The sequence below is a fragment of the Plecotus auritus genome (genome assembly GCF_963455305.1).
Source record: "Plecotus auritus genome assembly, chromosome: 4".
Lineage (NCBI taxonomy): Eukaryota > Metazoa > Chordata > Mammalia > Chiroptera > Vespertilionidae > Plecotus > Plecotus auritus.
This window is the reverse complement of record NC_137775.1, coordinates 147,002,634-147,016,355: the sequence shown is the minus strand read 5'-3', so window position 1 is coordinate 147,016,355 and position 13,722 is coordinate 147,002,634. Positions and strand designations below refer to the sequence as shown.

The 13,722-nt window shown below is 41.8% G+C and overlaps 1 protein-coding gene and 1 pseudogene across 4 annotated transcripts in view; one reads left to right on the top strand and one right to left on the bottom strand.

Annotated features, from left to right (window-relative positions):
• Nucleotides 1–9,226, top strand: part of STARD3NL (STARD3 N-terminal like) — a 40,299-nt gene extending 31,073 nt beyond the window's left edge. For 2 of the 3 annotated variants that reach the window (XM_080663572.1, XM_080663574.1), the window contains 5 exons: nucleotides 220–273; nucleotides 837–954; nucleotides 2,904–2,999; nucleotides 7,203–7,275; nucleotides 8,515–8,986. In XM_080663572.1, coding sequence (XP_080519698.1) covers nucleotides 220–273; nucleotides 837–954; nucleotides 2,904–2,999; nucleotides 7,203–7,258 — 324 coding nt within the window. In that variant the 3' untranslated portion in view covers nucleotides 7,259–7,275; nucleotides 8,515–8,986. Of the gene's footprint in view, nucleotides 1–219; nucleotides 274–836; nucleotides 955–2,903; nucleotides 3,000–7,202; nucleotides 7,276–8,514 lie in introns of all 3 variants that reach the window. The other variant, XM_080663573.1, reaches the window with a different exon arrangement.
• A 74-nt stretch (nucleotides 9,227–9,300) lies between these two features.
• Nucleotides 9,301–10,330, bottom strand: LOC308246855 (cyclic AMP-dependent transcription factor ATF-4-like; annotated as a pseudogene). The gene has a single exon. The product of its transcript is annotated as a cyclic AMP-dependent transcription factor ATF-4-like (transcript).
• Between the last annotated feature and the right edge of the window lie 3,392 nt (nucleotides 10,331–13,722).

Here is a 13,722-nt window from a genome sequence, read left to right as displayed (position 1 = left end):
CCAGTCAGGAACTGTGTGTCATAGAAGTCCACTTTGCCACAGTCTTTGCCGCAGTCTGGGTTCAGGGCATAGAGATAGAGTGATGTGGGAAGGAGCCAGCCTGGGCGTAGCTTCTCAGGCATTGTATACTTCTGGCTCAGGTGGGTCTATTGTGTGAGGAAGGTGCCTCTACAAGGTCCAATGTCTAATTTGAATGGTGCCGACTTTTGTGTCTTTCAGTTGACGACAGCAGTGACCAGTGCCTTTTTACTAGCAAAAGTGATCCTCTCAAAGGTATGGCCTACCACTTTTTCTGAACAATACTATCTTATTCTTCTATACTAATAAAAGGGTAATATGCTAATTAAACCGGGAGACCTTCCGGAAAAAGTCAGGGCTGAGGCAGAGGCGGTTAGGGGTGATCAGGCCGGCAGGGGAGGGCAGTTGGGGGTGAGCAGGCCAGTGGGGGGACAGTTGGGGGTGAGCAGGCCAGCAGGGGGGGGCAGTTGGGGGCGATCAGGCTGGCGGGGGGGGGGGCAGTTGGGGGTGATCAGGCCGGCAGGCAGAGTGGTTAGGGGCAATCAGGCAGGCAGGCAGGTGAGTGGTTAGGAGCCAGTGGTCCTGGGTTGTGAGAGGGATGTCCAACTGCCGGTTTAAATGGGCCTAAACCGGCAGTTAGACATCCCCTGAGGGGTCCCAGATTGGAGAGGGTGCAGGCCGGGCTGAGGGACACACTCCCCCATGCACGAATATCATGCGTGCACCAGGCCACTAGTCTATAATAAACCAAGCCTTGTTTTCCACTGTGAGCTCGTGGTAACTGGATTTCCCTCTGCTGCTCACATCTGTCCTTCCAGCTTTTCTCTCAAGGGGCTTTTGGTTATGTGCTGCCCATCATTTCATTCATCCTTGCCTGGATCGAGACGTGGTTTCTGGATTTCAAAGTGTTACCTCAAGAAGCAGAAGAAGAAAACAGTAAGTTCCTTTCAACATTGGCCTCCTGAGACTGGCTAGGTGCTGAGCTGGAAGGAAGAGCTGTGGGTGCCGTAATTTGAATGGAGCGGCAGGTGGCTGAAGTTAGCGGATCATGGTGTCTATGTTCTTTAGTGGGTGTAGCTGATATCGCAAGGAGAGTTAGATGAAAGTGTAGTGACAGAATGTGGCTCCTCCCTCCAACTGTTAGACCTGGCGTCCTGAGAAGACGTGTGAACACTGGTGACAAAGACATTCAAACAACCAAAATCGCCAACACCGCTTTCTCCTCAGACAGGTTGACCTTTTCTCCCTGTTAATACTCAGGACATGAGGCATTTTATGCATCTACACAGAACTATTGTTTAAGCACAGGGAAATGTGAAACCATTTTAGGTGAACTGAGTCAGCCATTCTAAACATCAGTGATTCTCCAGAGTTTCCCATGGCTATCATCCAACTGTGGCTTTGGATGTGCCTTAATTAGAACATTGAGCACCTAGAGTACAGCTGTTGGTGGGTTGATGCTGAAGATGGAGTTCAGGAAGAGGAAGAAAGCGAGCCAGGGAAATGCTCAGCCATTCCAGGCTTGTCCCACGCTCCTCCGAGTAGCTGAGTGATAGCTAGCGTTGTGAGTCCTGCCAAAGCTGTTGTACTCTTCCTGAGCGGCTTTGAGTACCCCTGGATATTGACTAGGAAGGCCAAGTGATTCATGGAGCTTTATGATTAATTACTGGGCTGGAATTCTTTTCAAAATCATGGCCTTAGTGGAAGCCTACGTACTCCACCCGCCCTCTTGGTGGTGACATGATCCAAGCTCAACAGAGACCCAAACAGATTTAAGACATGCTCTTTCATGCCCCCTCAGTCACCTAGCTCTGTTTGCCCTGCCTAATAGAAAAAAATGTCTGTCTTATGTAAAGGTAAACATGATTATAACCTAAAGGAACAGCAGAAGGAAAAGTAACCTTGGAAATGACTTTCTTTAGGAAAAACCTCATTTTCAGAGAAGACATCTGTAAGAAAAGAATTATTCAAGAGCAGATTTTAAAACTCATTAATCAGACAAAGCTGTATCTATCCTGTGCTTTCTTTTCCTTAATGAAAACATATTGTGGACTTGGGACAAAGTTAATGGAAGTCATTTTTTAAATTATATATAAATTGAAGTTGATTGAAAGCAGAACAACTATTAATGTGACTGAGGCCTGAATGCTTATGTGTTTAAACCAGATTCAAAATAAGTAACAAAGCAGAACACACAATTAATGAAAAACTTTACAATAGCATTTATTTTTACTGTCTGTAGCATATTTTACACTCTTACCTGGTATCTGCTATTTGACCTGCTGTTTCTCATTGTTAACTCACATTCAGTCAGAAGACCTCATTGTTGATCGCCTCTCTCATCATGTGTTAGTGTTCTTGAACTGTCCACATCATGCTTCCTTTTCTTCTCTCTCTCTCTCTTTTTTTTAAATACCCTTCTTTTGTGAGGACCTTTTTACTGGATAGTATTTCTTCACCATCTTACTTACTCTTTACATACTGATAAAAGTCTGTTCATTCATTATGTTTTACATCTGGCAATTCTCCAGATTTGCAGACTATAGACCACTTGTACGAGCTGACCAGGTTTTCTTGTGTTTGGTCCTGATGTTGATTTCTATAGGGACAAAGCTGTTCTTAAAAAAAAAATGCTGTAAATATCGAGTCAAAGAATCACATGAGTAACACGAGGCCGTTTTTGAAACTAGTTGAAATCTGTTCTTACAGTACAGGTTCACAGTTTATTAATAAAATTTACATTTTGGTTGAAATATTTTCAAAGTATCTCTTTGGCTAAGACTTGTTTTTAAGTGTAATATTAACGTAATTTTATTGTGGTTAGCCTTGCCAGAAGCTGCCAGAACAGTGGCACCATCCCAGCCTCTGAGTTTCTTCTCTTTCAGGACTCCTGATAGTTCAGGATGCTTCCGAGAGGGCAGCCCTTATCCCTGGGGGTCTTTCCGATGGCCAGTTTTATTCTCCTCCTGAATCAGAAGCAGGTAAAAAAGTTTGATTATCATTTGTGTTTTTGTCTGTTATTTAGATGCTCAGCCCGCTGTCTCTCCCTCTGCTTCTCTCCCTCTACTTCTCAAAACCCTTAGCTAACATTTAACATACCAGGTATTTCGGATATGAGAATAACTAAGACATGGTCTTGACATGTGATTAGTGGTCTCACATAGAGATGTAAAACTAAATGGAATAGAGAGCCAGAGATACTGTGGCTTATTTATAGTCTGCATCCTAGAAGATGGGCAGGAAAGACAAGGGTACACTGTATTGTATGTTCACCACCCTAAGTCAAGTCTCCTTCTATCAGCATTTATCCCCCCTATAAATGGTGGGGGGATAAATGGTCATAGGAGACTTCTGTCCACCTCCACCTCCCTCCACTCCCCTCCCCACCAGCAGTTACCACACTGTTGTATGTGTTCATGAGTTCTTTCTCTTCTTTGCTCAATCCCTCCACTCCCCCATCACCCAGCCCCCCAATCCTTCCCTGATAGCTGTCAGCCTGCTCTCTGTCTATGAGTCTGCCTCTTTTTTGCTTGTTAGTTCATTTTGTTCATTAGATTCCACATATAAGTGAAATCAGATGTGTACCACTTAATTCCACCTTGAGCTTCAATTCAGCATTTCTTGCTTCAGTTTCTTCAACAGCCTATCTCCCTGCCTTAGTTGCATTCTCACAAGCAGCCACCAGAGTGCAGTATTAAAAATAACAATCGCATTGTTCTAAGTGTTTCTCATAACCACTCTGATGTGAAAGTCTTTCTCTCTATTTTAGAGATAAGCGTACTGAGGCACTGAGAGGTGAAGTTATTTGTCCCACATCATACAAAGAATAAGGGTTGGAGGTAGGATTTGAACCCTGGCTCTAGTGCTGGAGTCCACGCTCATAGCTGATAAATATATAGCCTTTTAACATGAATGAAAATTAAAAATTGATCACATTATTGCCCTGGCCAAAAGCCTTCAGTGACGTCAAAGATTAAGGAAGTCATGACTCCTTAGCCTGGAAGAATGCACTTCTGTGACCAACCTTACCCAGTTGTCTAGCCTCTGCTTGTTAACTTTCCTTGTTTTTCTGAAAATGCAGTGTACCAAAACCCTCTCAAGCCATTGTGCATCTTGCTTTTTTCTATCCTTAACACTACATCTCTGCAATCCTAGTCTCCACTTGTGTTCAGAAGGCTTCTCCCTACCTCCCACCCACCCCTGTCTCCTGGCAGTGTTGGCAGCGTGTCCTTGTCGTTTGTTTATTCTTTGGGACATGTCCCACAGCCCTGTCACCCTATATTGTCTGCACTGTCTTCAGCAGGGACCTGGCCTGTTTCTAGCACTGAGATATAAACTTGAGTTAGAGACTGCATTATTTTATTCTCAGCGTTATGCTTAGTAAATATTTTAAACATACATACACGCACACACACATACTAAAACAGACTCCAGGCAGAAAGAGCCATGTGAAGATCAAAGGCACAGCACTGGGACAGCATGTTAGGGCAACTTGAACTAACTTGATATTCTGTACTATTGGTGTTGGCTCTAAACGCAGTATAAACCAAAGGCATAGAGTCAGATGATAAGATATATGAACTAGAAGACAAGCTATTTCTCAGCCATCAGAAACTATTAGAGTAAGTATTAAGCTTTTTCATTACCTCATCATAAGGATTATTTCATTGAGATTGTTTATCATAGGACTCGTTCCTTTAAAAAATAAGAATTTTGCACTATACATGCTTTTGTATAGCTTTTATTTTTCTAAGACTATTAAAATTTCTCAACACTAATGTATTTTCTTAATTGGAAATTCAGAACAGTGGCATAATAACATGGGGAATACCTCTCAGGCACTCTTCCAACAAGCAATCCATTGGCTTCCAGCCTGTGACTTTTAATACCACCTAGTGGTAGTTGAAAATATTACCATTTCACTGGCTTATGATGCTAACCAAGAACAACAAATACTTTCACAGTGTTCCCCTGGGGAGCTCCTTTGTCTAAGACAAAAATGCAGATTAGTAGTAGTCAGAGGGGTGTTCAGAATGGCTTAGTTTATTGTATTACATTGTATATTATATTATACCAGAGGCCCGATGCACGAAATTCGTGGAAGGGGCTTGGCCCTCGCAGCCCTGGCTTCCTCCGGAAGGTTGTTCGGCAGTCCTGTCTAATTAGCATATTACGCTTTTATTATTATAGATTATTTTCATTGTTTTAGTGTTCAGTTTAAGAAAGAATTAAAATTAAAAACTGTTATTGAAATTAATGTGCCTAGAAGATTATACTGTAAAATGTTTCATTAGGCAAATGGCTAAATATTAAACAGTGTGTTGGCAGCAGAAGTTATAAGCTTCTGTTGTCCTGATACAGCTCTGATTGGCCCCTAGAGGCAAGAGGGCATCTGTGGCCTGCCTTGCCTTTTCTTGTCTTTCTTCAGCACATAGTACAGTGCCTGGCACATACTAAACTTAAACTGTTGGAGGCATAAATGAAAATAAGGGGAAAAGTTGAAGGCACCAAAAATTGAAATGTCAGCATTTTCCTTGTAAAGGGAATGACTTGAATTTTAGTATCACAGAGATTAGGAAAATTAGCATATTTTAGTAGATGTACTTCTAAAGTATATAAAGGTGGTTTGTTTGCAGGTTTGCTTTTGGTCTAGCCATTTCCTGCTTACCTGTGTATTAAGTGGAAAGAATGAGGAAGCACAGTCCTCTCTCAGATGACAGGGTTGAAGTTGTTGTGTGTGGTTACACAGCTTAAATGAAGCAGTAGTGTCTGGAAGCATTATAGCAGCTTAACAGGCTGGAAAGTGAAGCCTTTGTCTATTTATTTATCACAAACTCACCCTTAACTGTGTGACATTCATGACATTAAGATGTGGGACATAATCTTGCCTTAAGATTCTTGGCCTTTCATTCTCCTGGAGCAGGTTATTTTTGGCGATAACCCAGGCAGACACTGTCATGAGAAAAGTGCATTACCTGACAGGTGCAGCCGCAGCGGGAGGCAGGCTGCTTTTGTGTGTGCATATGTTGTATCGCTGACTGCTACCTTCGTCTAATCTCTGCTCCTTTTTTGTTTCTGGTGCCTGGTTATGAGAGTAATGCATGTTTTTTTTATAAAAATGTAGAAAGAACAAAAATAAAAGATGACCTGTTCTTCAAACTATTCAGAAACCTCAATGTTGACAGTTTGTTTCCATCTAGTTTTGTGTTTGTAATTTCTGTAATTGTGGCCATAGAGCCTATATTATTTATATCCTGTTTCTAAAATTATGTAGTTACCGTGGATTTATTCTAGAGGCTTTGGGAATCCAGAACTGTGTGTACGTCACCTGGTTGTTTTCTCCTGGTCTTTCTGACTTGCACATATGTATTTAGTGTTTTATTTTTATCAAACATGATCTTACAATATATATAATTTTTCATTATATATTTGTTTTTACATTATAACATGCATTTTTCATGTTATAAACTATATAAACGTAATTTTAAATGGAAGCAAGATATTTTATGGAGATGTAAGAATTTTTAACTGCTGCTCTCAGAATTAGACTGTTTTCCCCTACTTTTGAGAGGAAAAAAATCTACGTGATATAAAACAAGTACTGTTTCCTTAAGGATATAACCTAAGGATATAATTCAAGAGTGGAACCATTTGGTCAAAGGCACAACTAATGTGAGGCTCACTGGACATTGACCCAGAAGGGTTAGAACAGTGGTCACTGGCAACAGCACACGTGGGGGACCATCTGGCATCACCTGGGCATCAGGAAGCCCTCGCTGCTCTCTCACTGGGACAGAGCTTTTTCAAAATATGTAGATTAAATTATTTGTACCAAAGCTCAGTTATTTGCCCTTGAAAAACATATATAAGCTTGTCAGCACAGAGGTGGAGGAGGAAGAGCCTGGGTAAATAGATTTCTGGTCTGTATGAATATTTTTAACAGTATGTAAATGAAATCCATTTTGACAGATTAGTGCAAGTGATAGATCCTGTTTCAAAGTTCCTCCTACAAGAAATATGGTAAAACTTTATTTTATAGTTACAGTTTTAACCTAAATCTCTGGAGGATTAAACATGTATCTCTCATTTAAAACGTTATGTGTATATATTGTAATTTTAAAGGCATCGTTTGTTACTTTAATAGAAAACAGTACTTTTTCTCGTTCCCCTTTCTTACCACATAGGATCTGAAGAAGCTGAAGAAAAGCAGGACAGTGAAAAGCCACTTTTAGAGCTATGAGTCCTAATTTTGTTAAAGTAAGTCTTTGAAAATGAAACTGTAACAGCAAAGTGCTGAAATAGGGAGCATTTCTTCGAGCGGATTCAAAGTAAAATTCAAAGAATATGAGTGAATCTGTAGCCAGACTTCTCCAATTTACATGAATTTATCAGTCATATTGTAATTTGTGCAAAAGGTCTTAACATTTTTTGTATGGGTATAAATTTGTGAAGTATGAAAAATACCTCAGAGACCCCAGTTTCTAAATAAGGATGAATTGATTTTTGTTTACTTGGCCAGAATGTCTCCATGTCAGACATTGTTTAATTACAAACCCTAGCTTATGTAGGATGGGAGCGTAGCAGTCCTATAAGATGTGGTACTGCTACTGTCTCCATTTACACTTGAGGCAGCTGAGAGTTAGGGGGGTGGGTGGGTAACCTGTTCAAGGTCGCCCAAATAGGGAGTGGCAGAGCCAGGACGCAGGCCGTCCAGTCTGGTTCCAGTGTGCACTCTGACCCTGCACTGAATGTCTCTCGAGTTTGTGGAGCTTCTGAGATGGAAGATGTGATCCAGTCATTCAAAGCAGTAGTGCTTGATGTACCTCAAGGTGGGGCACGTTAAATCCCTTCAAATCGTCAAAGAACATTTAACCTCAGAAATACAAGAAGATAATATAAATTGTAGTAGCAGTGACTAATTATTTAAACACAGAAGGGAAAAGAGAGTAGATCTTAAAAGTCCTTATCAGAAGGAAAAACCAATGTCGTCACTCTGTGTGGTGATGGATGTTAACTAGACTTATGGTGGCAACCATTTTGTCATATATACAAATACTGAATCATGTTTTATACCTGAAACTAATATAAAGTTATGTGTCAATTAGATCTCAGTAAACTAATAATAGCATTTTCACAAGAAGGTACGCATAGTAGACAGACTTCAGCATAGTTGGGAAGCCAGCATAGTGGCAGACGGGCCGGCAGAGGCGGCCAGAGTCCTGGCGAGTGTGGGCCCTGCACCCGCATCAGCAGCGCCCCATACTCCTTCCCTTCTTTGCACAACGGTGCTGAGACAAAGCGGAAATGTGGGCATGTGCAGAGCTGATCCTTTTCTACAGTGCTTTAAAATAAGTTCTTGCATGACCACACCCATTGCTCTTTAAGCGTCTGTAACACAGCCATCTTCGGCACAGATTTTGTTATAAAACAAGGCAAAGTATAGCATTCTTCCTTTCAACACATCTCAAATATTTTTGTGTTCTCTCTTTTTCTAAGTTTGAAAAACCCTCATTGAGAATCACCAGAGGCAAAAAGGACCAGAGATGGGGTCTCTGTCTGGAAAGTTGAAATGGTGACATCACTGCTGATGTGATTGATTGGCTAATAAAGAATTTATTTATTGTAATACCTCACAGACACTGTATCATATTCACAAACGTTTAGTAACCTGCCTGTGGCTGGTAAGATAATAATGTCATGATCCATCCTGTATTCGTGAGATTGAGTCTGACCTGTTAATGAATAGTTGCAGAATGGTCTTATACTGTATTCCTAATCAAAGGACTTCTTAATACATTAGCATAACACTTATTTGGTAAGCAAATATCTTTTTGTTTGGATTCACAGAGTGGACTTGTTTTGTTTCATGTCTCAGATTTCTTTTTTTAACACCCTACATTTTGTCTTTTTTAACTCATGCACATGTGCTCTTTGTACAATTTTAAAAGTAATAAAATCCAACATATCAAAATTATTAGTTTTATTTTTCTCATTTTGTATTTGGCCAAAAGTGTGGGAATTACAAAAGGGGGGCAAGGAGGAATTGTGAATACATATAAAAGGTCACCAGGCATTTGTATTATTTTTATCATGAATAGTATCTTTCTCTTAGCAGTGTGGTTCTAAAGGAGTCTGAATCCAACTATGAAATCATTGCTATCATCTTACCTTTGTGCTTACCTAGTTTGAATTAAAGTAGACTAAATTATATTGAGCTTTCTTTTTTTTTTTACTTTCACTACAGAATACTTTATCACAACACTCAGTTCCAGCACAAGCCCCCTATGTGCGATGTACAAGCACACACCGACTACCCTGACTGGCGGCCCTTTCCTTTCCCCTTGCCTTGCGGGCCACTCCTATCAAATATTTCAGATACTGGATCTCCTTGGCCAAGGAATTTGCCTTCTCTTTCAGAGCCTCGTTTTTCTTGTCTTGCTCTTCACACTCGTCAGGTAGGGCCTCCTGCTCTGTCCTCTTTTTCTGGTGGTACCTGGTGGCTGCTGTCTTGCTCTGCTCCATTTTTTTCAGCTTTTTATCTAGTTTTTTACCCTTTACTTTTACTGCTGCCATCTTGTGTCCAGGAGGGTTGTAGGGCTTGGGGTGGGCAGAGCCACAGAGGGTGCCTGGAGATGGCAGGAACGTACCTACTTGGAGCGGTCCTGGAGGTAGGGAGAGAGCCCACATAGGACTCTGGGCTCAGAGATGCCACTGTCATTGCCTGAGGTGCCATCCTCCTCTTTTATGCATTGAGGGATTGTGGTAATAAAAACAGTTGAGTCGGACTTCCTATTTCCTTCAGAAATATCGACTTCACTGCCCAACTCTAAACTAAAGGAATGATCCGGAGTGGACAGGGCCTCTAGAGAAAGGGGAAGAGGTTGCAGGAAGGTGAAGGGGGCAACCTGTTCAGTTTAGGGTAAACTTTCTGAAAGATGGCTAACTGGGTTCATTGTCTAGGGGTAAGGGGGGCTCCCTATTAATCTCCTGGTCTAGGGAGTCACAGAGATCACATGTGTCATCCAGTGTAGCCAAAGCTCATAGGCCATGGTTTCCAAGTCATCTAAACAGGTCATCAAAGCCAACCTCCTTGGGATCCAATGTCTCCACCATCCAATCTGTCCTGGAGAAGGCATCTTCCTTACACTGAGGCATTGACCAGCCCATCCACAGCCAGCCATTCAGAGGAGCCAACTTGAGCCTGGTCGCTGGAGAACCCATGAGATCTGAAGTGCTTGGCCACCTCCAGATAGTCATCTAAGAGACCTTGGCTTTCTTCAGCCTCTAAACCCCACTGATGGAAGGGAGACATCCAGTCCATCTGTGCTTGTTCTAAGAATGGGCCAAATGACAGGAATGCCACAGGGGAGGCTGGAGCCTAACCAGGAAGAGCTTTTTATGGTGGAGAAAGGGGTGAGGGAAAGCTCCAGGGGCTAGCTTTGGACTGAAACCTTAGGAACTCACTGGTATTCTCACAGAGAGAATGCCCTGTCTCAGGAATGGACTCCTACACCAAGCCCTCAAATGATGCCTAAACCAGATGTCCCTGCCATAATTTAACCTGAGAAAGAGCTCTCACTCAACATGCTGGACTGAACCCGTGGGGTACAGCCCATCATCATAGGGAGCCAAGGCTCCCAGAAGTTGGCTCTCGGAGCACAGACCAAGAAGAATGAGGTCTCTGATTTGAATGTGCCGTGAAGTGAGACTGAAAGCCTGAAGCATTGTTCCCAACAATAGAGCCATACTTCCCCCAGGACCGTGCAGATTGAGCCTGTGGGCCTGGGCACCCCTCTGTACCCTGCATGGGTGGGGTGGGGCCCACATTTGCTCTTTATGTTCACAGTGCTGACCAGCCCTCGTCTACTTGACCCCAATCACACTTTTATCTGATGTGCATGTCCTCAATTAAGCTTTGCTCAGGTTGACTGAAGTATTTTTCTTTCTTTAAAGGGGCTTACATGATTCCATATAGTACCTTCAGGGACACAGTTGAATGTAGGGCCTTGCTATCACTGTGTTCTTATGAAGGAGAAAGCTCATCACCCTTGCCCACATCCATGGTCTGTCCATGCTACGAGGTTCACAGACACAGGTGTCACCCTGTCTACACTGAGAAAATGAAACCCGAAAGGTACAGGCCTCAGTAGGTCAAATACCATGGAAAGGCCCAAATATTTTGATGAAATGTTAGGGATTATCCCAGTGCTGTTTGCTAACCCTCCAGAACAGCGTCGTGATGGCCTGAAGGGGCAGCATCTGAACAGTCCTAGGCATAAAATTTCCAGCTCATGCAGGGTAAGCCTTATTAATCTCCTGGTCTAGGAGTAATGGGAGTAAGCCTTGTATATAAAAAGTGGGGACCCCCTCCCCACAGCCTAAGTGTATGTCTAATAACAACCGCCTGCTTGTGTCTGTAATGGGTATTTTCTTTCACATTAGCTGTGCCCTTTTGAAAGTGATTGTGGTTTAACTGTCCTTATTTTATCTTATAACACCCCAGCCACCACTGGTACAGACCCAACCAGTGGGGGCCGGTTTGAGTTGGAGCATTTTCCACGAATCAACCACATTTGCCAGAGCACGTAAACAAAACAGGCCTGAGAAAATGAAACCCCATCAGCTGCACCAGCACCCTCCCACCCCACACGCTGGCTCCTCCACCGCCACCTCCGCTCTCCTCTCCACCACCGGTTTCAGGGCAGCCCAGGTTGAGTTGGGGAAGGAAGTGGCCACGAAGTTTGAAGCCACAGGAGATACAGGCTAGCAGTGCCCCAGCTGTGAAATTAGCCACACAAAACACTCAGTGATTTTTAGTTCCCTCTGCTTCTACCTTTCCCTGTGCGGAAATAGTTTCAGCTCTCTTAAGTCAGCGATCTTCAATCTTTCTCACTCATGGCACACATAAACTAATTAATATTCTGCAGCACACCAAAAAATGTGTTTTTTTGCTAATCTTAAAAAAAGTAATGATTTTGATTGATTTATAAAAACAATAATAAGAGTAATAACCTACTCTTTTTGCTCAAAGTAACTTTTTAAAAAATCAGGTGCATATACTTGTATATAAGGATTTCTAGTACCAAGAATTAACCAATCACATGCAACCTCACTATGTGATGTAATCGATAAGATGCGACTCTTTAAATGACCTATATATTTATGGTTTAAGACAGGGCATTTACACCAGCAGGCTATTGTGTTGGCTGTTGTCATTTTTTAATTTGACGATTTAAGGGAGAAGAGATCAGTGCCCCTGACTAAAAAGTCAGGAATTTACTGTTTTAAAAATCCTTGTGGCACACTGGTTGAAAGTAGATGGGTATTTGGCCTAATGAGGTTTGATCAAATCAATGAGAATCAAGCAGGAGAACTAATTAAATTTAATCTTTCTTGTATCTGCTTGGTCTTATTTTATTTCCCAATGGGACCTCTACTTGGTTTCACAGAACCTAAAGCTGACTGTAAACAAACAAAATCTTTTTAATTTTAAATGAGACATTGTTTTAATTCTAATATGTAAAAGTTTTTATTTTAAAGGATTCATTACAGAAAATAGAAAAATATAATCCCATTTCTTTTTTCACCCACCAACCATACATTGAACATTTTGTTTTATGCCTATGCCCATGGACATACACAGACACACGGATAAATGAGTGTTATACTTGTTAGTATCATTAATAGAAAAAGGGGCCAAAGGACATGGGCAAATATTTCACAGAAGGAAAGCATAAATAAAGATGCTTACCCTCACTCATAAGAGAAAAGCAAATTAAAGCCACAATGAGGCTGTTTTTCAGTTGTCATGTTAGCCAAGTCCTGACATTTGACAGCACACTCTCGACATCCACCTACATTGCGGTAGAAATGACCAATGCTCACGTTCAGAATGACATAAAACACTAATATTTATTTCAGCATTTTTTATAACAGGATTGGGAACAAGCCAACAATCTATCACGGAGAACTGATTTTATAAAGGATTGTATGTTTACCAGTGACATACGCAGCTAAGTGCCCCTATGTCCTGACATTAGAGCTCTAGGATGTATAAGAAAGAGAAGTGCAGAATAATGTGTATTATATACTCCTTTTGTGTGCTAAGGGAGGAAATTAGGATATATATAAACATGCATATGTATTTATATATGTGCATTGATTGCATAATAAAAACAAGAAGGATGCACGAGAAACAAAAATGTGGTCTGCAAGATAATGCACTTTACAGTTGTGATGTTTGAACCATGTGGAGGTATTATCTAACCATTTTAGATACCTTTCCAGGTTGCAGCATGTTGTCCTGTGGAATGGGCTGTGATGGCTCCTGGCTGCCTCAGAGCTGAGACAGCAGCACCGGAACTCAGGAGCTATTTCAGTCACCTGCTGGCCTCAAACCGGCTATACGTTAGAATTACTAAAGGTTTTATTAAACTCCGGCGCCTGGCCTGTGATGCAGTGTGGGCCTCAGTGATTTTTTAAAAAATATTTTTAATTGATTTCAGAGAGGAAGGGAGAGGGAGAGAGAAACATCAGTCATGAGAGGGAATCATTGATCCGCTGCCTCCTGCACACCCCACTAGGGATGGAGCCCACAACCAGGGCATGTGCCTTGACTGGGCATGTGCCCTGACTGGGAATCAAACTGTGGCCTCCTGGTTCACATAGGACCTATGTCATAGGTCGATGCTCAATCACTGAGCC